The sequence below is a fragment of the Ipomoea triloba genome, chromosome 15 (genome assembly GCF_003576645.1).
Source record: "Ipomoea triloba cultivar NCNSP0323 chromosome 15, ASM357664v1".
In the NCBI taxonomy this organism is placed as follows: Eukaryota; Viridiplantae; Streptophyta; class Magnoliopsida; order Solanales; family Convolvulaceae; genus Ipomoea; species Ipomoea triloba.
This window is the reverse complement of record NC_044930.1, coordinates 3,159,154-3,182,379: the sequence shown is the minus strand read 5'-3', so window position 1 is coordinate 3,182,379 and position 23,226 is coordinate 3,159,154. Positions and strand designations below refer to the sequence as shown.

Below are 23,226 nucleotides of genomic sequence, written 5' to 3'. Positions count from 1 at the left end.
ATATATATATATATATATATATATATATATATATATATATATATATATATATATAATTAGCAAGATTGAGTCGGTTAACTTGGCCGAATTAGACGAGCTAACTCGGTCAAGTTGGTCGCCTAGGCGGCAGGCCAGCCGCCTAGAGGGTAATTCGCCTCGCCTCGGGAGGCACTTAGGCCGACTTTTGCAACGGTGACAACAAGTTAGAGGTATATAATTTTTAAGAGCTCTAGGCTTTTAGGTGTCAAAGAATCAATTTATGTACACCCAATGAATAAAAGGTATAGAATTGTAATAGTGACGGCAAGTTAAAGGTATAAAATTTTTAAGAGCTCTGGGCTCTAAGGTGCAAAAGAATCAATTCATGTACACCTAATGAATATAAGTTGCATCGCGAGAGAAATAAGTACTAAATACTGGAGTATATGAATCTTATTCATTGACAATAAATTAATTAAACAACAGATTAAATTATGAATGCTTTAAATGAACTATTATTAATTAAGTCATACAAATAAAAATATGATTAAAAAAGTAGCACCTCACATATATCTTGAAATTATTTTTAAAGTAACACGAGCGAAATTTATTCAATTTACATCTTCAGATAATGATGGTAAATTTCTCATAATAAAAAAAATTATTCTTAAAATTTTATCACATTTCTTCTCAATGGGGGCGAGTGATCAAGGTGGGGGTGGGGTGGGTGTTGTGGTTTGAAGGTGGAATACAAATGAAGACATCAAGTCAATGTCTACTATGTTTTGTTGGGGGTTCCACAAAGGATATGTGGACTATCTTTATTCTTTCAACTTCTACATTTTCCATTATTAAGCCTTTATTGTCTTTTTCTTCATTTTACATCCTAAATTAGCTATGATTTTTTTTAAGGTTTAGTCTATATCCTATGCTTAGTTCATTTTAAGATAAAACCTATCTTCACCTGTCCCTTGAACTATGCCTTATTTTTGTAAAGATAGGATTAATTAGGAAAATTTATGATGCGGAACATTATCATATCGTATTTATTACTATTATAAATAGAAAAAGTGGTAGCGTTTCTTAAAATGTTAGAGTTATAATATGTTGATAGATCAAAATATTAATAACTGATTTATTAGGCAACGTTCGTTTGTGTAACTTTACCCAACTATAATCAAACAAAATATATGTGTCAAGTCATTATGAACCCAACACAATTGACGTCAAAGGCTCAGTATGAGGTAATGAAGCAAGAGCACGGCGGGTAATACAAAGTAATATCAAGCCATTTATTGAAGCTAGAAGATAAATGGTCCAAATATGTAAAACAGTGATATTATTTATAAGAACATTAAGTCTTATAACAAAAGCTTGATGGTCGAATTAACGAATACTAATTTCTAAGAACATTAAGTCTAAAACCCAACAATAACTAAAGAAATTAAATTTTATGAACCTACCTATTTTTATTTATATATAGCAATAGCATGGTACCTTTTAATATTTTAGAAATTTTCAAATTAATTAATATCTAATATTTGAATTTTGTAACTAAAGAACATGTATTGAGAGAGGTTTTTTTTTTTTTTAATAGACAAAAAAATAATGCGATTTTATTAAATATAATTATCGAATATCGAGAAATTTTTTACCGAATCTGTTTGAAAAGGAAAGAAAAGAGAAAAGGTACTTCTGAATTGGGGTTAATAATGATGATGCCATTTGTTAAAAGGATGTTTAAAGAAGAAAACAAATTTGTGATGTTAAGTTGCTTTATTATCTGTTTAACCACTTAATCTTGAAAAAACATGGGAAAGTGGGAAACCCATACTATGTTGTAATGTTGACAAATGACAAATGTGGGCAGGCAGTGAACAAATTTGCCACTGTTGATAATAAACATTGCTGCTTGTACGGCCGTTCAGGTAATGCTAATTATGCTATTTTTTTTTTTAATTTTAAAATCACGAGAATAACTTAACCCAATACAAAATTTGAATAAACCTCATTCCCCATTGTTCTTGTATAATTATCCGTACATCACATTAAAGTGATCGTGCGTAACAGGTTCGATCATAAGATTATTGACAAAAATTGATTTTGTGATCGTCTGATATAAAAATTATGTTTCATCAACTCGATCACCTATTTCAGAACATTTCGTTAGCAAATTGGGTTAGGGAAAAGATGATTATGCACTTGTGATGATGAACAAAAGTCGTATGCAAAACATAAGAAAAGAAAATGTTTTCACAGGGAAATCACAAATTCTTTTACAAATTCATACATTATTATTTTTACTATCAATCATCTCTTTTCACGAATTATCTTTTAATTACATTAGAAAGTTGACATTTTTCATGTTTAAATTATAGTGAAATACTCCATAACATTTTTCATTCCTCAATTGTAAAATATAATCCCAAAAAATTACTTTAAAAGATCTCGCAGAGAATTGAGGGACACAAAGTGACAATGATATAATTGGCTAATTGAGGGATGAGCAATGTTATTTGACTTATTTCATTATAATTTAAAGACGAAACGTATCATTTTATTCTAAATAATATAGACCCTCACTTTGTGGTCTAGTGGCACCCGGCATGAACTCCCATGTGGAAGGGAGTGGGACAATTTTTACATACCTAACAAAAATACACACACACACATACATATTAAGAACTACTCCCCAGGCAAGATATGATGGATGAGAAATCAAGTAAAAAATAAGTGGGGTCATTTGCGGGGTCTCTTTCATAAATATTACAAAATTTTGTTTATTTTAAACTGTTAGATCTATTAGATCCGTGGTTTGAATTTGTCCACAGATTCTCACGTGGGACATGGTTCTCACCTGATTAGGCCATTCAGGTGAGTTCACCCTTTCTCATGAGTGATGAGTCCGTGTGGATAAATATACAATTGCGATTCATATAAGAACCACTCCTCCGTGGACAAATCCCAACCAATATATTCGCGTTTCTAATGTGGGAAATCAAATGGATTGTTTGGTTAGGAGAGGGGAAGATAACTGGATAACTTCTAAATATACCAAGCAACTACTTTAATTAGTATCTGTCTCACTTAGTCCATGGTTGTTGTGCTTTCTTGTTTAATGCTACAAGGGAATTCTTATGGGGTTTCCACTTGGATACTCATTCCTAAATCCTAACCATTTAGGCATGTAACAGTTAGTGAACAATAACCATTTTATATTTGTTTTTAACAGTCCCGAGGTTGGGTTGAGTGGGTTAGACGTTTTTTTTTTTTTTTTGGGTAGACTAGACGTATCTTTATATATATGTTCGTTATTGACCTAACTTAACCACATGCTCGACTGCTTGAGACATGTTAAAAACAATACAAAGTGATTAAATTCATCACCATAACTTAACATAATAATGCACTCCACACTTGGTTTTAAACATTATTCATCACCATCAAGTGGGAAAAAGAGCCCAAAGGGACCATAATGAACAACAAAGCAAAGGGTGAAGGGGAAAGGAGAAAATCACAAACATTTTTCATTCTGTACATGACAATACTTGTTGAAAAATACGATATGTACTACCAACTTTTACTTCATATTCTCAAATCTTTGATGCAGACAAATTTTCATGGGACCCACAGGACGCCCTATCCATACTTGCTGTATAAGAGAGTTTGATTGAGGGAGTAAAATTTGGGAGTCTGCATAGTAGAACTCATACTTTCCTGTACTAATTCCAAAACCAACATTGCCTCAGTACAAGTTCAACCATTGTTCTCATCGTAGAGCACACATTTATTGTCTTCTATGAACAAACAAATCATTAATGAGAGAGAGAGAGAGAGCATATGGCATGCTACAAACATAACCAGGAGAGTACAGGAGATGATCAAAACCACAGCTGTTTAGCTCCATCCTTGTTTATCTAACACGATTATCGTATCTGGAATTAGTACTAGTATGAAAAGAATGGAGAAGTGTTAAAAAGTTGAGGGAAGGGAGGTAAAAGAGAAACAATGAAGCAAAAGAATTGATATCATGTTTGTTATTGGAGAAGCTAGATACCTTTCAGGGTGCATAATGTTGCAGGGCAACATTGATGTCCAGATTATTGATGATTTTCCGATTTATCATGAGCCGATTAAGGCTCGGAGTGTAGAGTGATCCATGAGTAAAGGCTTTCATTTTAGGACAATCGTCGATCTCCAAATCCTTTAACAATGGAAACTCTAAATCACGCTCCACTTGCCAAAAGACCCGGAGCGCAGGTAGGTGCGCTATTTTCAACTTCTCCAGCTTGGGAAGCAGCATTTTGCTGTCTCGTCTCTCATTTGAAATTACTTCTTCCATTTTCAGGCAGTCACCAATTTCCATTTCCTTGAGATTGGCAAAGGCCTTATCAACCGAGGGAGAAATCAACCTTGTCAGATTGTTGCACGACTCTATCCTCAAACTTTCGAGTTCAATAAAGGAGCAGCCCCCTATATCTGTCACTCCATCCAGTCCTTTTAGTGTGATTCTCTTTAGGCAATCAAATTTGACCTGCAAAAACAAATAACACGGCATTAGCTAGACGGAGATAAAAATGAAAGAATGAAGTAAATAACAGTACTACTGAATACCTGTTGGTTAAAGAGAGAATGACCTTCCAAATCATCTGAGCTCTCTGAAAGGCAGAAACTCTTAAACTTTGGTGCGTTTGTAATCTCCAAGTATCTTAATTGCGGGAACTCAATATCTTCAACACCTTGGCAAAAACTAGTAAGGTTTGGTAACTTTTGAAGTCTCAAATTGTTTAGTTTGGGGAATGTGACCTTCTGTGCAGCAATCCCACTTTCTCTTTCATTTGAAAAGACTTCTTGCATAGCTTCACAATCGTATATATCAAGATCTCTCAGTTTTACCAAACCTCTAGTCATTGGGAGTGAAAAAAGATTCTGTAATTGAGGGCATGCATCTATTAAAATGCCTTGGAGATTTCGAAGCATAACTCTTTGAGTTGGTTCCTCCAATAAAGTGATCAATTTGGGAAGTGCAATGACTTCGAGGTGACTAAGCCTCTCCATGGAACCTGCTGGAAATGGACCATTGCATATCTTCTTGAAGTTGATGAGATTCAAGAGACAGAGAGACTCAAGGATTGGGAAAACAGAACTTTCCGGTGGCACCATAGTTGTGTTTGCCAGGAATTCCACTTTACTACAGTTTTGAAGTATAAGTTTCTTCACAAAACAAAAGTTCTTTGGAACCAATTCATCTATTGCAATCTTTGATCCAATGTCATCTAAGTAAAGATCCTGGGCAGTTCTTAGCAAGACACGAACCCAATTGCCCAATGGAGCCAAGAGGGGAAGAGACAGATACATAGCTTTCTCCAAGTGGCCTTCCCGTAGGTAATATGAAGAGCTAAATACAAAGTATTTCTTTGGAAAGGAGCGAAAGGATATGTTTGTGTGTAGAAGGTTTGGTTCAAGTATCTGAATCTCCAAAGCTGTTAAATTTGGTAAGGTTCCTAGCTCATGGAGAGTTGCATTCGACCCTTCACGTCCTCCAGCACCTTCCCATCTGCAATTATTATTTATCATGTACACTTCTTCCAGACGGGTTAGGCTAGCGATTATCCCCGGGGCAACTATCTGGATGCAAGTGTCCCCCAAATTTAGGACCCTCAGATTAACCAGTCTTCCTATTTCAACAGGCAGTACTCTAGCACGACAGAAGCAAATGAGCATTTCAAGATTTACAAGCTTGCCTATGATGGAAATTTCCTCAACATGATGATTGTCCAAATACAATACTCGAAGGTTTTTCAAAACCCCAAGTGATGGAGGCAATGAATGAAAATAGCTGCCGGGCATATCCAGCACTACAAGTCCTGGCATCCCATAAAAAAATTTCTTAGGTATTTCCAATCTTTCATTGCCACATTCTAACCTTAAGACATCAAGGTTGGGGCATATCAAGGTTTCTGGAAGCATAGCCAATGCATTTGAAACAATTGAAATGCAAGCGAGATGCTCATAAGAAATTTCTTTGGGCAACTCAACATCATTAGTCATGATAAGAACAGTGTCTTCCTTGTTGGCAATATATATAGCTACATCTCGAAGAACATGATGCATTTTGACATATTTATCATACTGAACTAGTGAAAACTTTCTCCGGCCTTCAGCTGCATCATCTAACAAGAACCGATCCTCAAGTATCTCAACCAGTCTATATACCCTAGTTCTCGCTTCTTCCAAACTTGTGATGTTCTCAAATACCCTTAGCCCGAAACCGTACCAAATCAAGAATTCCAATGGAATACAATAATCCTCTGGAAATAAAGAACAAAGTAGAAAGAGAGACTTGGCCTCATTGCTTTCCAATAGTTTGTAACTTAACTCGAGCGGTTGATACACTTCCTTCAACACTTCTGGAATATTATTTGGAGCAGCTCTTCTCAATTGCGTACGGGCATCCTCCCAAGAATGCTGACTTTTGTCTCTCAGTGCCCTTCCAACAGTTGTGAGCGCAAGTGGTAGATGACTGCATTCCCTTGAAACATCTCTTGCTATAGGATGTAATTCGGGATCACTCACACAACTCCCAGCTCTTTCTTTGAAAAGACTCCAACCTTCATCTTGATGTAAAACTTCAATCACCACAATCTTCTGAGCCTCCATTTGAGCACATGCGTCTCGGTGTCGAGAAGTTAGTATGACTTTACACTTTTTTGCAAGTGCAAAAGCAATGCCTAGTTCCTCCAAATCTAGTCTTGCCCAAATATCATCTAGAACTATGAGAATCTTTTTTAAAGCCAGTCTCCTCTGAAGCTTATTCGCTCGAAGTGTTGGGTTCTCTTCTTTTAATTGGAGGCCTAATCCTTCTGCAATTTCTTGTTGAATTTTTTGAGGGTCTGGTGTTAGACTAGCAGCTACCATTACAAACTCATCAAACTTCATCTCTTCCATCATTCTTTTTCCTACCTTTCTGGCCATCATTGTCTTTCCTACTCCCCCCATACCACAAATCCCAATCAAGTTAATGTCACCATCCATGAGTGCTTCAACTATTTGCTCTTCATTAGACTTTCTAGATTCGAACTCTATGTATTGTCTATGCCCAATAAATTCAACCTGCAAAGGAGGTGCAGGAATGGAAAAACTCGAGTATTTGGAACCTTCCACTATGAGTTCAACCGCAACCTGCGTCCCCTTCTTGGCTTTCTTACTCAATGTATAACGCAACTTAAGATTTGGGCACAAGCCCTTAAAACAGCCTTTTTCAACCTCAGCTTTCTTTTCCAAAATGCTCTCTTCCTTGGCAGTAATTTTCTCTATCTCATCTAGCCATCCCTTAACATTGGGTGCAATAGACTGCAGGTTTCTCACCTCCACCTCAATTCTCTCTTTCACCCCATCTCTCATATCCTTTACCCGCTCCACTTTCATTGTGAAACTCTCCATATTTCTTTTGTACTGAAACACATATCCAATCTCATCCAAAACTGGTTTTACAATTCTTTCAAGAATCGGTGTCACTAGGAGAGATACAAATTCCATCCTCCCAAATCCGTTTGGTCTCTACAAAAGTAGTTCTTTTCTCTCCTAACAAATAAAAAGAAACCATTACACCTACTTGACCAACATGTTATATATCCAAATTAGATTTAAAGCTTCATCCTAAATGCATCTAATCCTTTCAATCTAAAGTTTGGAATGCACAATCTCTTCAATTCTACAAAAGCACACACACACACACACATTTTCAATAGACTTGCTAACAATAAAGCATCAAATCAAGTGAGGGCATTAATCGGTCCAACCTAGCCAAGTTGGTCAGACTGTTTGCTTGGTAACTACAAGGTTCTAAGTTTAACTCCGATGGGAGTGACCTATTGGCCTTCTTAGTTTGAGAAGGTCAGCCATAACCAACCTAGATTGATTTATCTCCTTGGGTCACAAGGCGCTGTTGCTAGGATAGTTAATCTTGGAACTAGAAGAGCAACTTTTACTTCAGTGCACACAATTATTTCTCATTTTGCTCTGGTGGCACAATATATCAAACAGTTTAAATACATAAAAATAAAGCAAAGATAGAAATGCGGTACCTTTTGAGCTTCCAACCAAGAGTGACCAGATTGATTACCCAGCAGTTGTAAACTGATGAAATGTGACAAGAACTAGAAAAGATGAGATTGAAATAAGCTATGGAAGTGGCAGTAAAGGCTTGAAGTGATGAGCTGCAGAATGGGAAATTTGTGTCGGATAGTATATAGGTGTTGCAATCATGGCTAGGTATATATAAGAGAGGAGAAGAATATGATGCTTTTCTCCAAGTACAAGAAGACTCCATCAGCATTGTTCTCCCCCTATGAGAAAGTGATTCTGAGAGGAGACAAATAGGATCAAGCAAACACTTTAATTACTTCAAAAAATGCAGAAGATTGCTCTGGGCTCTGGGTGTTATGGGGCCTGTTCACCGTAGTATCAGAGCAAGAATATAGTCCCTTTTCCTTTAGGGAAGTTTCAAGCAAAATAAAAAGGGGAAAGAAGCTAAGAAGTATATATGCAGAGAGAAGTGGGGAAGACCTGGTCCACCAAATCTTTTTTCATTAATACTCTCCTCCATTTATCTTTTTACTCCTACAAACATCATGATTCGTTTTTTTTTTTTTTTTTGACATGTTCCTAGTTTCTGATTTCTGGTTCCATTGATTCCACCATGGAACCCTAGCTCGCACCTAGTCCCTAATTTTTGACTCCACTGATTCCACCTTGATTCTTAGCTCATACCTAACTTACACCTAGTTCTGATTCCTGGCTCCATTGGTTCCACCATGGTACCGTAGCTCATACTTAGCTAGCACCTAATCCTCAATTTCTGCTTCCATCTCTGTTCCTGGTTCATACTTAGCTTGAACCCAGTCTCTATTTTTTGTTAGAGTATATCTTAAATTCACGAACTTATCATAAGATTCATGTAAGCCATAAATTTTGAGTAGTTTAAATGATTTCAAGTTTCTCTGTCACATGTATATTTATATGTTCAAGAGATATGATCTTATATATGTACATAAGATAGATACTTCTATGTATTTTATTATGGGAGACATTGATCGATCAAATTTCTTGCACGTATAAATGATATAGAAGATCAACCCGACATAGAAAAAAAAAAGAAAAAGAAAAGAAGAAGAAAATGAATCATGATGTTTGTAGCTTGTAGAGTAAAATATAAATAAATGTAGGAGAGTATTAATGAAAAACGATTTGGTGGACCAGGTCTTCCCCACCCTCTCTGCATATCTACTTCTTCTTTCCCCTTTTTATTTTGCTTGAAGCTATGTACCAATCATTATTACATTTATCATGGTTCATACACTTGTGTGATAAAATTTATATTTTTAATATATTAAAAATATATTATTTGTGTATGTATTAGACCTCCGAGGTGTCAAGCTCAAGACTCGGCCTTGGGCTCCTAATTTAGTCGGTCCGCTCTACCGAGTTGATTTGCTCTGGACTCATTTACATTGTAATGTAATATATCTATCATAAATCATATATATAGAATTACATTATATTATATTATATTTTATTTATTTTTTTGCTGCCCATGCATGTACGGATGTACCTCATCTTTAATTCCAAACAACTATTAAATATTAAATCACCCGAAAATCACTCATAATGTACACTTTACAATACATAACACGACTTAATTTTGTATGTAAATTGATTGATTGAATCACAAGTTAAATGACGAATGAGCGTTGGGACAGGAAAGGACCTAAACGGGAAAAATTGGAGTACTGGTAACCTTCCCCGAGGAGTTCAACAGCATCTTGTGAACCCTTCTTGGCTTTCTTACTCAAAGAATAACGCAGCTTAAGATTTGGGCAAAAACCTTTGAAACAACCTTTTTCAACATCGGACTTCTTGGCCAAAATTGTCTGTTCCTTGGCAGTGATTTTGTCTGTTTCATGTAGCCATGCCTTCACTCTGGGTGCCACAATCTGCAGGTTTTTCTCCTCTTCCTCAATTCTTTCTTTCACCCCATCTCTCATAACCTTTATCTTCTGCACTTTGTTTCTGAAATTCTCAATGTTGCTTTTGTACTCAAACATGTATCCAATCTCTTCCAAAACTGGGTTTACTATTCTTTCAAGAACTGGCTTCAGTAGGGCAGATACAAATTCCATCCTAGCTCCCAATTCTTCTGATCTCTACAAATCAAAACAATTCAACAATTCAACCAAATTAGATGGCTACTACCTGAAGGTGTGTACATACTGGGTTAATTATGTCTTGTGACAACCTTAGTCGGCAAATTAAAGTACCACAAGGAGTAAATAAACCATCCAGCCTAGGTTGTCCATACATAGTCGATTGACTCAAACCAAGAAGATTAATGGACTGCTTCCAGAAGTTGAAGTTGAAATCTAGTAGTTACTAAATCAATAGCTCGACGGATTTGATTAGGGTTTCATGAAATCCCTTTTTTACTCAGGCTACATGCATTAATTTCGATCAATATATATATAGTCTTGATTATGATATAGTATAAAATCAAGTAAGGGCATTAATGTTGGGACTAAAAGAACACCTTTTACTTGATCAAGTGCTCATAATTCTTCTCTTTTTGTGTTATATGGTAGCATATAGCAAGCAATTAAAATACATCACAGTAAGGCAAAAAAGATATATAGAAATATGGTACCTTTTTAGCTTCCAACCCAGCAGATAGCACTTGTGAAGTGTGAGCTCAAGAAATGTGACAATAATTAAGGAATAGGAAAGATAAGACTGAAATAAGCTAAAGAGCAGTAAAAAGGGGCATATTGGCAGTAGTTTTGAAGAAATGAGGTGCAGATTAGAATGGGAAATTTGTATTTGACAGTGTTACAATCATGGCCATATTTAAGAAGAGGACAAGAATATAATATAATGCTTTGCTCTGAGTACAAGTCTTGATCACCATCAATGTTAGTTGTTCTTCCCTTGTGACAAAGTGATTCAGGAGAAGATAAATAGTTAAGATGAAGCAAACGCTATATATGTATAGGCAGTGGGTGTTACTGGACCCCTCACCTTACTAGCTATTCGATTTTTATCAATATTCTATTAATCGAGTTCGTTGTACAGAGTTTTTCTAGTGTGATTTATCTTTCTTATATGATTTACAATGTTATTATATTGGTATGAGATTTATACAATCTCTAAATAAAAGAACATAATCAATTTCCCTTTAGAGAAGTTTCAAGCAAAATTGCAGTGTTCCAGAGTTTTTAAATTTTTTTTTTTTTTGGTTAATATGTTCATATAATATATACGGAGTAATATATTAATCTAAAACAAATATCATATGGACCCACCTTTATGGCCCCCGTGAAGAAAGCTTGCACTAAAATCAACTTCAACATGAAAAATGATAATTGCATACTCATGTAATAATATTCCTATGAGTTTTTTCCCAAAATGGTCCCTCCACTATTGCTCATTCTCAATTTTGTATTTTGACTTTCAATTACACCTAATGTGGTCCCTCGACTTTCAAAAACTCACCCAATTTGGTCCTCCGTTACATATTCCGTCAAATCAATGTTAAAATGGATGGTATTTTCGTCCATTTACCTATTGTTAGCCTAATAAACATTGAGAAATAGTTGAGGGACCATTTTGAGAATAGTCAAGGGACCATTTTGGGAAAAACTATTTTATTTATTTCATTTTTGTTTATTTTCATTGTTTAGACTCTATACAATTAGAATTTCGATACATTTTTTTCTTACAAGTATAAATAGTTAAAATCGCGCAATCCAACCTCAAAATTTTTAACTTTCTTTACAGACTTTTCCACTCTAAATATACAAACCATTCATATGAAGTTTTACAATAAGTTCCGTAAATTTCATAAATACTCATATACATTTTTTTTTTTTATGTTCATAGACAATCAATCACTATGTATCACATTAAATATTACTTTTACCATTGAAAATAATATTTTTTTCAAGCGTAGACACCCAAAGAGTGTAAAATGTAGGGAAAATATTGGACCGAAAGGTAAATTTTTCTAGTAAACTTCTCAGGTGAGCCGAAAAGTAAAATCTCGTCAATGTTTCCTGCAATATTTTATGTATTTGATTTCGAAGTAATTATTAAATTTTATATTAATTTACATTATTTAAGATATTTTATGACATCTTTTATATGTTTTCCTCTTCTTATTTTTTTTATTAATTATTAAGGCAAGTATAATTTATTTTGTAATGTGGACATATTATTTTTAATAATTTTGATTTAATTAAATTATACCTTAATTATAAAAATCCTACCTAATAATTTTAGTATATTACACGAGACACAATAATTATTATAAATAATGTTTAATAATTGTCAATTTGTATTCAAAAATAAAATTTATAGTTAATTTTTTAAGTCAATCATAAAATCTTTTGTGCTGTGGGCACATTATTTTTAATTATTTGAGTTTAATAATATTATATCTTATTTATAAAAAAATCCAAAGTAATATATTTAGTACTACGAATGTGACTAAGAATTATTTTAATCGGTGCTTAAAAAATGAGTATTTATAAAATTTACGAAAGTTATTGTAAATCTGCATAGGAATAGTTTGTAAAAAAGTTAAAAAAATTTAGGATGGATTGCACGATTTTAACTATTTATATTTATAAGAAAAAAATGTATAGAAATTCAAATTTTATAGAGTCTAAAAAATGAAAATAACCAAAAATGAAATAAATAAAATAGTTTTTCCCAAAATGGTTCATTGGCTATTCTCAAAATGGTCCCTCAACTATTTCTCAATGGTTATTAGGCTAACAATAGGTAAATGGACGAAAATGCCCTCCATTTTAACACTGATTTGACGGAATATGTAACGGATGACCAAATTGGGTGAGTTTTTGAAAGTCGAGGGACCACATTAGGTGCAATTGAAAGTCGAAATGCAAAATTGAGAATGAGCAATAGTCGAGGGACCATTTTGGGAAAAAACTCTATTCCTATCAAGTTGCCTATTGACTTTTTTTTATTTAAACTGATTAATTATAAATAATTTAAATTTTCCCTTTTTCTTTTTAATAAATTTTTGCCGGTTATGATTACAATGCTGGCTCCCCCCAGAGCATTCTTTCAAGTAGTATTTCTTGGATTTCTAGTAAATATAAGAGAATTCACGTTGTTTGTTGAGCAGATACTATACATGATCCATGAATCCATAATATTGCACTTAAGCCATAACATTTAACAAAATATTATAAACTTTACCTAAAAGGTCAAATAGTCCCCTAAACTTTTAAAAAGTACAATTACACTCATTTAACATGTTATATCGAGGTAATGTAATTAAAAAATTGATAAATGACAAGTTATTACTGGTCATTAGGGTCCCGACATCAATTTTCTCCATATCCGATGCACAAATCGGCAACAGTTAAACTGTCGATAGTTGCCGTCTATCAAAGAAGGCGACCGGAGACAGTTTGACTGTCGGCGACCGCCCAATTATCGTCGAAGATGGATAAAATTGATGTCGGAATCTTAATGACCTGTAATAGCATGTCATTTACCGATTTTTAAACTTCATTGCCTCAATAACATGTTAAATTGTATAATTGTAATTTTTAAAATTTTAAGGAGCTAATTGATTTTTCAAGTAACGTTTATGGACTTATTTGATTATTTTTTAAAAAATAAATAATTCCTGAAAAACGAAAAAAAAAAAAAGAGAAGAAAAAGAAATTCAAAAAAGGCATCTTTCCGACTCTGACGCTATTATCGTATTCGTATTACAGATTACGTACTTTATTTAATTATTTTAAATAGAAATAAAGAGGAGAAAATGAAAGATAATGATATGCATATTTCTTTCGATTCTTTCCATTTCGATTGAAATTTTCGGGGGGAATATGTATCTCATCACCCGCACTTCCTAAAGCCAATTCTGATTTCTGACTGAAATTTTATCCAAATTTGCCCGGAATGCGATAGATATATCCATAGATTATTTGTCTCTGGGCATTTTAATTTTTAATTCACTGGGATTTTCTCTGAATTTGTTGTGGCTTCATCCAAGATTCAGAACTGACGCTCTTTTCACTCCCCAGGGATTTATATCCGATCATCTGTAGACCGTAACTGATAATTTTCTCCCAACCATTTTGAGGTTTTAGTTTCAGGGTCAAACCTGATTCAGAACCCAGAGGTTTCACCGCCGGAAACGTAAGAATCGAATAGACCTAGTTTGGATATCTGGGTGTTGTTAAAGACCGGTTTTTGTTTCTTGATTTTTATCTGGGTAGGGTTTGGTTATTTTGGGGATTTGGAGGAGAGGTGCTTGTCCTCCGATCATGGCCGACTGTGAGACTCTTGATCAATGGAGGGACTATTTCAGGAGTGCGAATTCCGATATATTCTTTATCATTGAGCATGCTATAATAGTGGCAGCCGCGGATTTTCCCAATGAGTTCAAATTGAGGAAAGGTGGGATTGCTGAGATGCTGTTCACGTGTAAACTGGCCAGGTGCTTAGCCTGCAACAAGGATGAAGTGGTTTTACCGTTTGGGGATGGTGGGAATGCCCCGGGAAAGCGGGTGGGGTGTAATGGGGAATTGGAGGTGGATGGGAGCAAAGAGAGCAAGACGAAGAGCGGTGGAGATGATCATGTGGAGGAGATGAATTTGAACCAGGTCAGTAATTGCAGCTATGGAGATGCTGAGGCATTGACTGATGAGATTGAGGAAGAGTCTCAGACTGTTGAGGAGGTGTTGAGGATCAAGAAGATTCTTGATAACTATGAAGAAGAGGTTTATGTTTATGTTTATGTTCATTCACTTGTCTGTTGAATCTGTTAGACTTGACATTTTGTGTGTTGTTATCTTTCTGCTTAATGTGCTTAATCCTGTTGGAATTCCTTTTGATGGAGTAATTTGTTGTTGAAGTCTCCTGGTGCTTGCCTAATAGCAGAGCAAGTGGAAACTAATCAGAGCTATAGATATCTCATTGTGTTGACCAAATTGGATTGCTTATGTGGTTCTTGGTTACCTTGTACACATTTTTGTAATGTTATGCTTATTTATTTGCTGCTTGTGTTATTTACTTGGTTGATAATCAGTTCTTTCATGTCATCTGGTTTTTATTAGTGATGCTTTCTTCTTACAGTCTGATTCCATATTGTTTGATTCACTGAGGAGGCTTCAGTTGATGTCTTTGTCTGTGGAGAATCTGCAGGTTTGATCTTTTGCTGGTTACATTTACCACTTGTTTCCCTTGCAATTCTGCTTTGATTTTGTTGCTTATCTTACTTTATTAGCGGGACTTAATTTAATTACTTCTGTCACAGGCCACAGGGATTGGGAAGTCAGTAAAAGCTCTCAGAAATCATGGATCAAAACAGATTAGGCCACTTGTCCAGACATTACTTGGGTATGAAACTCGAAACTCTAAACTCTTGGATGCAATAGTACCTTTTAAATGATTGCCAACTGCTGAACATCATTCCCAGTCTAGTTTGGATAGTGATTCCTACTTTAAGTTACTCTTCTTGTTTTCAATATATGTTAACTAGTCTCATCCCATAGTAGAGACAAAAGAATTTTGTTTGTGCTATGGTTTCAATACAAATTGCTAGGCTTTTTATGGTTTGTGCCTACTTTGCTTGATCTATCCATTCTGCATTTTTAGTTTTCTCGGTATTTATCTCATATTAGTATTTGCAAAATGCTAATGATGAAGATGAATTTATAACCTAAGTTTTCAATTTCATCCAACATGTAAATTGTTGAATAATCATATATCTATCAGATTTTTACTTTGAAAAAATGTAGTTAATGTAGTTACTGCTCATTGAAAACCTCCACTTTCATGGATTGCAGGGAATGGATGCTCATGGCAAATGAATGGTTCAGTGCTACAAATGCTATTTCAAGTATAGATATGCTCTGTTTGCAACCTTTTTTGGTTATAGCTGTGCTCAGACATATTGCTAGCTAGGATGTGATATTTTAATTTGCTGTTTTTAGGCACGGAAAGCACTCCAGATTCTGGAAAATCATCGGTTGTTGAAGTGGAGGAGGAGGAAGAGGAAGGACTTCCTTCTCCCCCTATGGACGAGGGAGTTTTTTTTACTACTGCTGCTACTACTGGAATGGAGCTATCCCATGTATGATTGATTACCTTTCGAGTTATGACAAAACATCTGTTCATGCTTTCGTGCTTCTGCACTAACTTCCTTTTGTTTGTTTCCGTTATTTTCATGTGAACTTTGAAGTTCTTTGATGGCATGGATGATGATGGAAGTGAGTTGACTGTCTTGTATTATAGTTTTTTTGCTATTCGGTTCTCAATTTTGAATTCCACATGATTGTGCTTTTTTGTTCTGATCGGGGATTTTGTTTCAGATCCTCATACTAGTGGGGAATTCAAGAAGAACCGTGAAAATGGTAGAAAGCCATCAGTGGAGAACCAAAGTATTCCCGTCAGGAAGGATCAACTTTCGGAAAGGGCAAACCCTTCTTCCCGGGACCCAAAGAATAAGCATCCAAAGAAGGACGAAGCTGTGATGAAGAAACAGACAACCGTTGATAAGCCAAATAAGCCTTCTGCCAGTGATTCTGGGCCAAGAAGACCTGCAAAACCCGCTTTGGATCACAAGGCCAGTAGTTATGAAACGAAGTCCCAGCAGAGATCAGATGGAACCACACTTCCGAAGAGATCAGTTGGTTCTCCGCAAAACGTGAGCAATTAAAGTGGAGTCGGCATACATTTAGATAGATGATCAAAGGTGATTGTTTATCTAACTTCTGTGATTTTGTTGATTAGAAATTGAGGTGTTCAGACGAAGATTCAGTTAAAAAATTGGAGGCGACGAAGAGGAGACTCCAGGAACGCTACCAAGAAGTTGAAAAAGGTTGCATAATTTTTTCATTCGAGTTCAAAATTTTTGTCTTTAATCATCATCTACAGTCGATTGAAAGAACTGCCTTAATGGAATTTCTCATTATCATCTGGTTGTGTCTTATAACTCGTCCCTAGCCAAGAAGCAGCGGACTATACAGGTTATGGAGTTGCACGATATCCCCAAGCAGGGTCTTGGTAATAAAAACGCGCATGCAAAGCCTGGCAACCACAACAAGCTTCGGGCAAATGGACGTCATTGAGTTCTCTATTGCTGGACTTTAATGTTGTGGAATTAGAATGATAGCTCGTTAGCAGAGACTACAGACAACATGCTTTCTTGTTGATTTCATCGAACTTATATTTAGAGCCCGCTCTAGAATTGGGAGTGGCATGTTTTGCAAACATTGTCATCATCTTAGATAGATCCATATAGGTATAGACTCTTTACTAAACTAAGGGGGGAACATGGTAGCCTAAATTTGCCTTTATCTCTCACAGATGTTTTGTACAGAATAAGTGCATCTTTATGGTGCAACTCTATTGTTTTCGCATTTCGTTAGGAGTGCAGACACAAACCTGGGCATTTCTTCCCAGAAAAATAATTGATGGTTCTATCATAGACAACAATTTGTTTCACATGTTGCAGTCTGGTGTTTTTGAATGTATTTGTGTTAGATGTATGCCAGTACTTGTGTAAGTGTTTTGAGTAATTCCACCTAGAGGGAAGGGACGAGAGCTCGAATCCTACTAGGGCGAGCTTTCACTCCCCGAAGGGACGAGAGCTCGAATCCTACTAGGGCTAGCTTTCACTCCTGGCTACTTTTGAGAATTGAAAGTACTGAAATTTACTTGTCATGCAATACCTGCGAGTCTGAATGGCATGACTTGCTTGGGGTCGATGGAATTCAACCAAGAGTTCAAAACATCAATAATGAACAAGGGAGGGGGGAGATTTCTATATGTTTGGTAAGCTTTGAATGATGAGACCATCTAAGATTTTTACAAATCCAATAGTCATCAATGAAATTTTGATACCCCACTCTTCAAGTGCATTCAAACTTAATGCCAAATAATGCAAAAGATCCATGTAAACCATTAATATAAACTATGTCAGAAAGGGTATAAGTACAAATATTCAAAGCAAGATGCCAAAGATAAATCCTGTATAGTGCACACACTGCATTTCATCATCAACAAAACAACCTTTGAAGAGATCATCATTATGTCTGCATCTGTAAACACCAACAAACAAAGCAAACATATAAGAGGGTGAGATTCATGTAGGACAGAAAAACTATCATGCAAAGATGAATTCTGAAACTGAATCTAATCTTCTGTAGCTCCATGGTAAAGCAAAGATATACTAGAGTCAACACGTATATTCGTTCATTTAACCAAGTATTACCCTCCGGCAATATTGAAATCAATGTATTTGATCTCTATGCCATAATAGCAATTGTAATTTCTTCTTCACAATGGAGAGAAATGCCAATTTCACATAATGTACATGTACATAGAGGACAGTTTCATGGATCATATATATGCAATTTTCTGCCCAAAGAAAGTTGAATAAAAACTAATAGTAATATGAAGAGAAAGGATACATATTGGCCAATTATATCTATATCTTGGGGCAACCCAACCAAGTTGGTCAGATTCTTGACTTTGTAATCGCATGGTTACAAGTTTGACACCTAGCAGGAGCAGCCAATTGACCTCTGGCTAGAGTAACAAAAGGCGGGATTTATCCCCTACACAACCTCACATAGCGGGCGGTTTCTCTCGTCATCCAAAAAAGACAAAATATATCTAATTGCCATTGCCATCCCTGTTTTCAGTTTTTACAAAACCATGTTATTAATAATTTTTCAAATGCTGCAGGTCTGGTGAGTTAATTATCATGGCTGGCCTGGTTCAGTGCTATTTTCCAGCAAGCCCTAGAAAAGAGATTGTTCTCATGATACAACTTCAAGTTCTGCATACTTTGAATGATAGTCCATATACTCTTGCCAAGCAAAGTTCATATTGGAATATCATCTCAGATTCTCAATTCGCATGTCAGAAGCTTAAGACTAGCAGAAAGTAATCCACGAGTAACCAAAAACATGATTTTAAAGCAGGCAAGCAGAAGAATCGGCGAATTACTAAACAAAAAGGGAAAAAATTACAGCAAAAATAAAAATTTTACCCGGCTAAGTGAAATTCAGGAACGAGTAGCCGCCGCCGCCGGCGAGGAAGAGGAAGATTCTCTGGCGAGCTCCTTAACGACGGCGGCCAACGCCTCGGGGTTGAGACCCATATCGCAGAGCGCAATGAGAATGGAGAGGGTTTGGCGATCGAGGCCGGTGTCGAGGATGTTTGACATGTGAAATGCCAAGTCCAGGGAGTCACGAGAGGTGCGCGCAGCCTCAGGATCCATATTCTTCACCGATCGGCGAATGATAACTTCAATTTCGCTTCTTCTTCTTCGGTGGATCTCCCGGAATCGGACGCCGGCGACCGGTGAGTTCAAAATGAGAGTAGCTGGTCGACCCGTCGAGTACTACGTACTTCGTTTGAATATTGGACCGCTAGCACTATTTGACTCAAAGCCCATATTCTATGACCTATTGGCCCAAACAATCATGGGCTAACCTGAGGCTGGCCCGTTAATGGGTCAAATTCTCCATAAAAATAATAATCCCAATAATAAATTTCAAGTAATCTATGACAGTAAGAACATCCTCAATAGTTATAGTTTTTGAGAAGTTTTTGCAAGTATGACTAGGAAAGAAAAGATGTGATGGAAGAGAAATATAAGAAAAAAAGCAAGTCTGACAAAAAAACTTAAAACAGAAGCTTGCGGGCGTGCAAGGTGTGCTAACTGCTGAACTCGCGAATAGATGCTGCCATTTCTCCAAGCGAGCCCCACATACTCAGTCCAAAAACCTCTCCTCCTGCAATGACCCAAAAGTTTCTCTCTCCTCTCCGATCATCTCTCCTCCACATAAGCCTTTCTTCCTCAAAAACCACGCACACCAAAAACTTCTATTGGGAATGACTTAAGATAGGCAAGCTAATTATCTTTAAAATTAAATATTACTCCGTATTATATAATTGGGATTCTAGCCTTCTAGGCTAGGCGTAGTTCGATGGTAACTTACATCATTTTTGAGTAATAAATTTAGTTTCGAATCCCAACACATATGTCTAAATCAACGTAGAAGTAGGCTATACATTTTTTAATCTACATTAGCAATGAAAAACTGAAAAAAAAAAGGAAAATAGACAATACGTTTGTTTATACATTTCTCTATTCTGAAAAATAAGAAAAATGAAAAACTAGAAAATTAAAGTAAACACAACAGAATTTGATAAATATGTTGCTCATGTGCAAGCATGAAAAGTGGACATTTGGTACTTATGAGGTTTCTTTGTGGACTAGTCAAATAAGCCCTAAAATGATTGTAGGTTAATAGGAGGTGGTGGGGTTGGGGTGGGGAGGGGGTTGGGGCATTGAAAATAGTTTGCTTGTATAATAACTAGTAAGACAAGTGTATATGATGTGTAGTGGTAGTTGATGTTCCAATAATGTTAGGCTTGTTATCTCTATAAGTATTTGAGTGTTTGACCAAATGCATGGGAGAAAAGAGGATTAGAAAACATGAGAAATCATAAAAAGCTATGGGGAGAATTTTTTTTAAGGGTTTATGAAAATAATTTTATAAAAAAAAAGAAAATTAAAGAGATGGGAAACCCTAGCAAGGATAGCTAGTTGCTTGATGACCAATATTTCATACCAATCTTCTTTCTTTACTCCAATGATGAATTCTATACTCAAGCGGACACGCTTCATCATCTATTACATTATTGTTCATTTCATATTTGCTGGTTGCTACTGCCATGCACTCTTCAATACATTCTTCCATATGTCGGTTTGTTTATTTATTTTAAACAATTTAAATACATTTTGACTATGTTTACTTCAATTATTCAACATTCTTTTATTTAACTGTTCGTTCTTCACTTTCCATTTTCAAATTAAAGAAATGTACAAAAGTAACCGCATTTCTCGTTTTCCTTTATTTTGTTTTCTATTTGTCTAGAAAAATGGAGAGTTTCTTCGATTAAGAAACACACCATAAGAAGTTTTTAGAGTTGCATTCTATCTTTTTTGATAGAACCAAATGCTCATTCAATACTTTGGTAGTTTATAAATCGATCAAACACTTAATTAATGAACTCTAGTTGAGATAGTTAAAAGGATATATTTCTTGGTGGAAAAGGTAGAATTCTGCCAACCCCATGTGGGCTATGCCACATGAATTCACAAGTATTACATGACAGGTAAATCTCGGTACCCAGAATACCCATAAGTAGTTGGGGCTGAAAGTTTGGCCTAACAAGATTCAAATTAATTAAACTCTCATCCCTTCTCTCTTTGTGAAATTTATGACTACTTCTGTGACCACTAGATCAACCTGAGGTGTCAAAAGGATACATTTATTATTTTAGGAGTTAGAGTCTCGCCAGACCAACAAATTTAAAATTACTAGTGTATAACGACTTGTATACTTGTGGTGAGTATTATGAAATCTACTTTTCCAATAAAATTCTAACATACTATAGAGTTTAAATTTAGTAAAACTTACGTCACGACTTTACGTTGAACTAATTTTATATATATATATATATATATATATATATATATATATATATAATTTGTAGTGCAATGACAATTGTGTTGATTCTTATAAAAGCCAAAAAGGTTACCCTTAATAAGCTAGTTGATCTAGGTAAGAGGATGAGGATATATGCAATCTATATAAGTAAAACATATTCTTTACAAGTTAATTATTTCTTGCCAACACTTTAAGGTGGATGATGTGATTTAACAAAGAGTTGACTTTGCAAATGAAGTTGGTAAACAGCTTAAGATGATCCATTCAAGAGAGCTTAGTTGCATGTAATAATGCTTTTAAATGGAATAAAAATGAACAGAGATATGCACTACTTTAGTGAGAACCACAGTAATATATAAGATCACCTTATATTAACATTTGAATGCTATAAATTAGGGGATACAATAATTGAATGTTGAATTTGTTTATTTAAATAGGTAATTTAAAGTATTATGAATGCAAGATAATATTTATAAGAGATTAATTATAATTGTTACTAATAATAAAATAAATGTTTACAACTTTGTAAAATTGATAGTCTAAATATTTAGTATAAACTCTAAAATTAATAATCTAAATAAATATTACTTTTGATTTGAATTTCTCTAAGTCTTTTTAATTATCTTTTGGATAGTATTGTCATTGTTCACCCTGAATCTTAGAAAAATAGTTAAATTTGGACCAAATTTAAATTTCACTTTTCTATTGAGAAAGTTGTCTAATATATACACTCATAAAATTATATAGCGAAGTCGATTTTGAAAGAAAAAAGAAAGGATTTTGTGTATATATGGTTTGCAAAATGAAGGTGGCGGTGGTTGATCAAACAAAAAAAGCTGTCAAAATAGTCAAAGTGTGATATCTGGAAGATTTTTACAAGGAAATGGTCATCTTTTTACAGAGCATTATAATGGTTTTTTGGGACCATCCCACTTTTATGGATTGCAAAACATGATCATCAACTATCCATAACTTTCATCTATGTCTATATATATATATATATATATATATATATATATATATATATATATATATATATATATATATATATATATAAAAGGTGATGTTTAAGTGAGAACTTCTCTTCTCGCGAGAACTTACAAACTTGTACATAAATGCACACAAATTTATATTTCAGCACACAATGCACACAATCTACCCTTAGAATAATTTATGTGCATTTATGTAAACGCTTGTGTACATTTATGTTGGTTCAGTTCGCAGGTTCTCATATAAGGAATGATTTTCATTTGGTCCTGAATATATATATATATATATATATATATATATATATATATATATATATATAATTACATTCATTCATCTAATATGATCCAGAGTAAAAAGTTAAAGAAAAATGTGATAGACATTTATATAATTATGACGATACATTTAGAAACACTTAATATTGCATTTGTGGAATAACTGACAGTGAATTCAAGATCTTCTCCCGAAAGGTTGAATCCCCCAACCCTAGTCGACTCATATGTGCACAGATGTGTACAGATCAGCATTTCTAAATGTACCATCATAATTACAATATTGCTGCTACATTTATTTTCTCCTTAATTACATTACTACTAGCTAGTTATCATGGGAGCTAGGTCATGTGTTATATATATATATATATATATATATATATATATATATATATATATATATATATATATATATATATATA

At 34.8% G+C, this 23,226-nt stretch overlaps 3 protein-coding genes across 5 annotated transcripts; 1 reads left to right on the top strand and 2 right to left on the bottom strand.

Annotated features, from left to right (window-relative positions):
* Positions 1-3,341: 3,341 nt before the first annotated feature.
* On the bottom strand, positions 3,342-8,867 carry LOC116007688 (probable disease resistance protein At4g27220). 3 transcript variants are annotated; one of them, XM_031248435.1, is made up of 4 exons: positions 8,067-8,867; positions 4,594-7,563; positions 4,037-4,513; positions 3,342-3,926 (listed from the first exon to the last, which is right to left on the bottom strand). In XM_031248435.1, exons 2-3 carry the CDS (start codon positions 7,516-7,518, stop codon positions 4,040-4,042), a joined length of 3,399 nt encoding a protein of 1,132 aa, XP_031104295.1. In that variant the 5' UTR covers positions 7,519-7,563; positions 8,067-8,867; the 3' UTR covers positions 3,342-3,926; positions 4,037-4,039. The 3 variants fall into 3 exon arrangements, with proteins under 3 accessions (XP_031104295.1, XP_031104296.1, XP_031104294.1); XM_031248436.1 differs by having other exon boundaries at positions 3,342-3,914; XM_031248434.1 differs by having other exon boundaries at positions 3,342-3,896; positions 8,067-8,866.
* A 708-nt stretch (positions 8,868-9,575) lies between these two features.
* On the bottom strand, positions 9,576-10,932 carry LOC116007579. Its single transcript, XM_031248296.1, has 2 exons — positions 10,679-10,932; positions 9,576-10,184 (listed from the first exon to the last, which is right to left on the bottom strand). Exon 2 carries the CDS (start codon positions 10,158-10,160, stop codon positions 9,714-9,716), a length of 447 nt encoding a protein of 148 aa, XP_031104156.1. The 5' UTR covers positions 10,161-10,184; positions 10,679-10,932; the 3' UTR covers positions 9,576-9,713.
* A 2,914-nt stretch (positions 10,933-13,846) lies between these two features.
* LOC116007474 (probable mediator of RNA polymerase II transcription subunit 26b) lies at positions 13,847-17,522 on the top strand. The gene is made up of 9 exons (XM_031248149.1): positions 13,847-14,792; positions 15,148-15,216; positions 15,329-15,411; positions 15,861-15,913; positions 16,008-16,147; positions 16,256-16,283; positions 16,386-16,720; positions 16,807-16,894; positions 17,020-17,522. Exons 1-9 carry the CDS (start codon positions 14,337-14,339, stop codon positions 17,142-17,144), a joined length of 1,377 nt encoding a protein of 458 aa, XP_031104009.1. The 5' UTR covers positions 13,847-14,336; the 3' UTR covers positions 17,145-17,522.
* Positions 17,523-23,226: the final 5,704 nt, after the last annotated feature.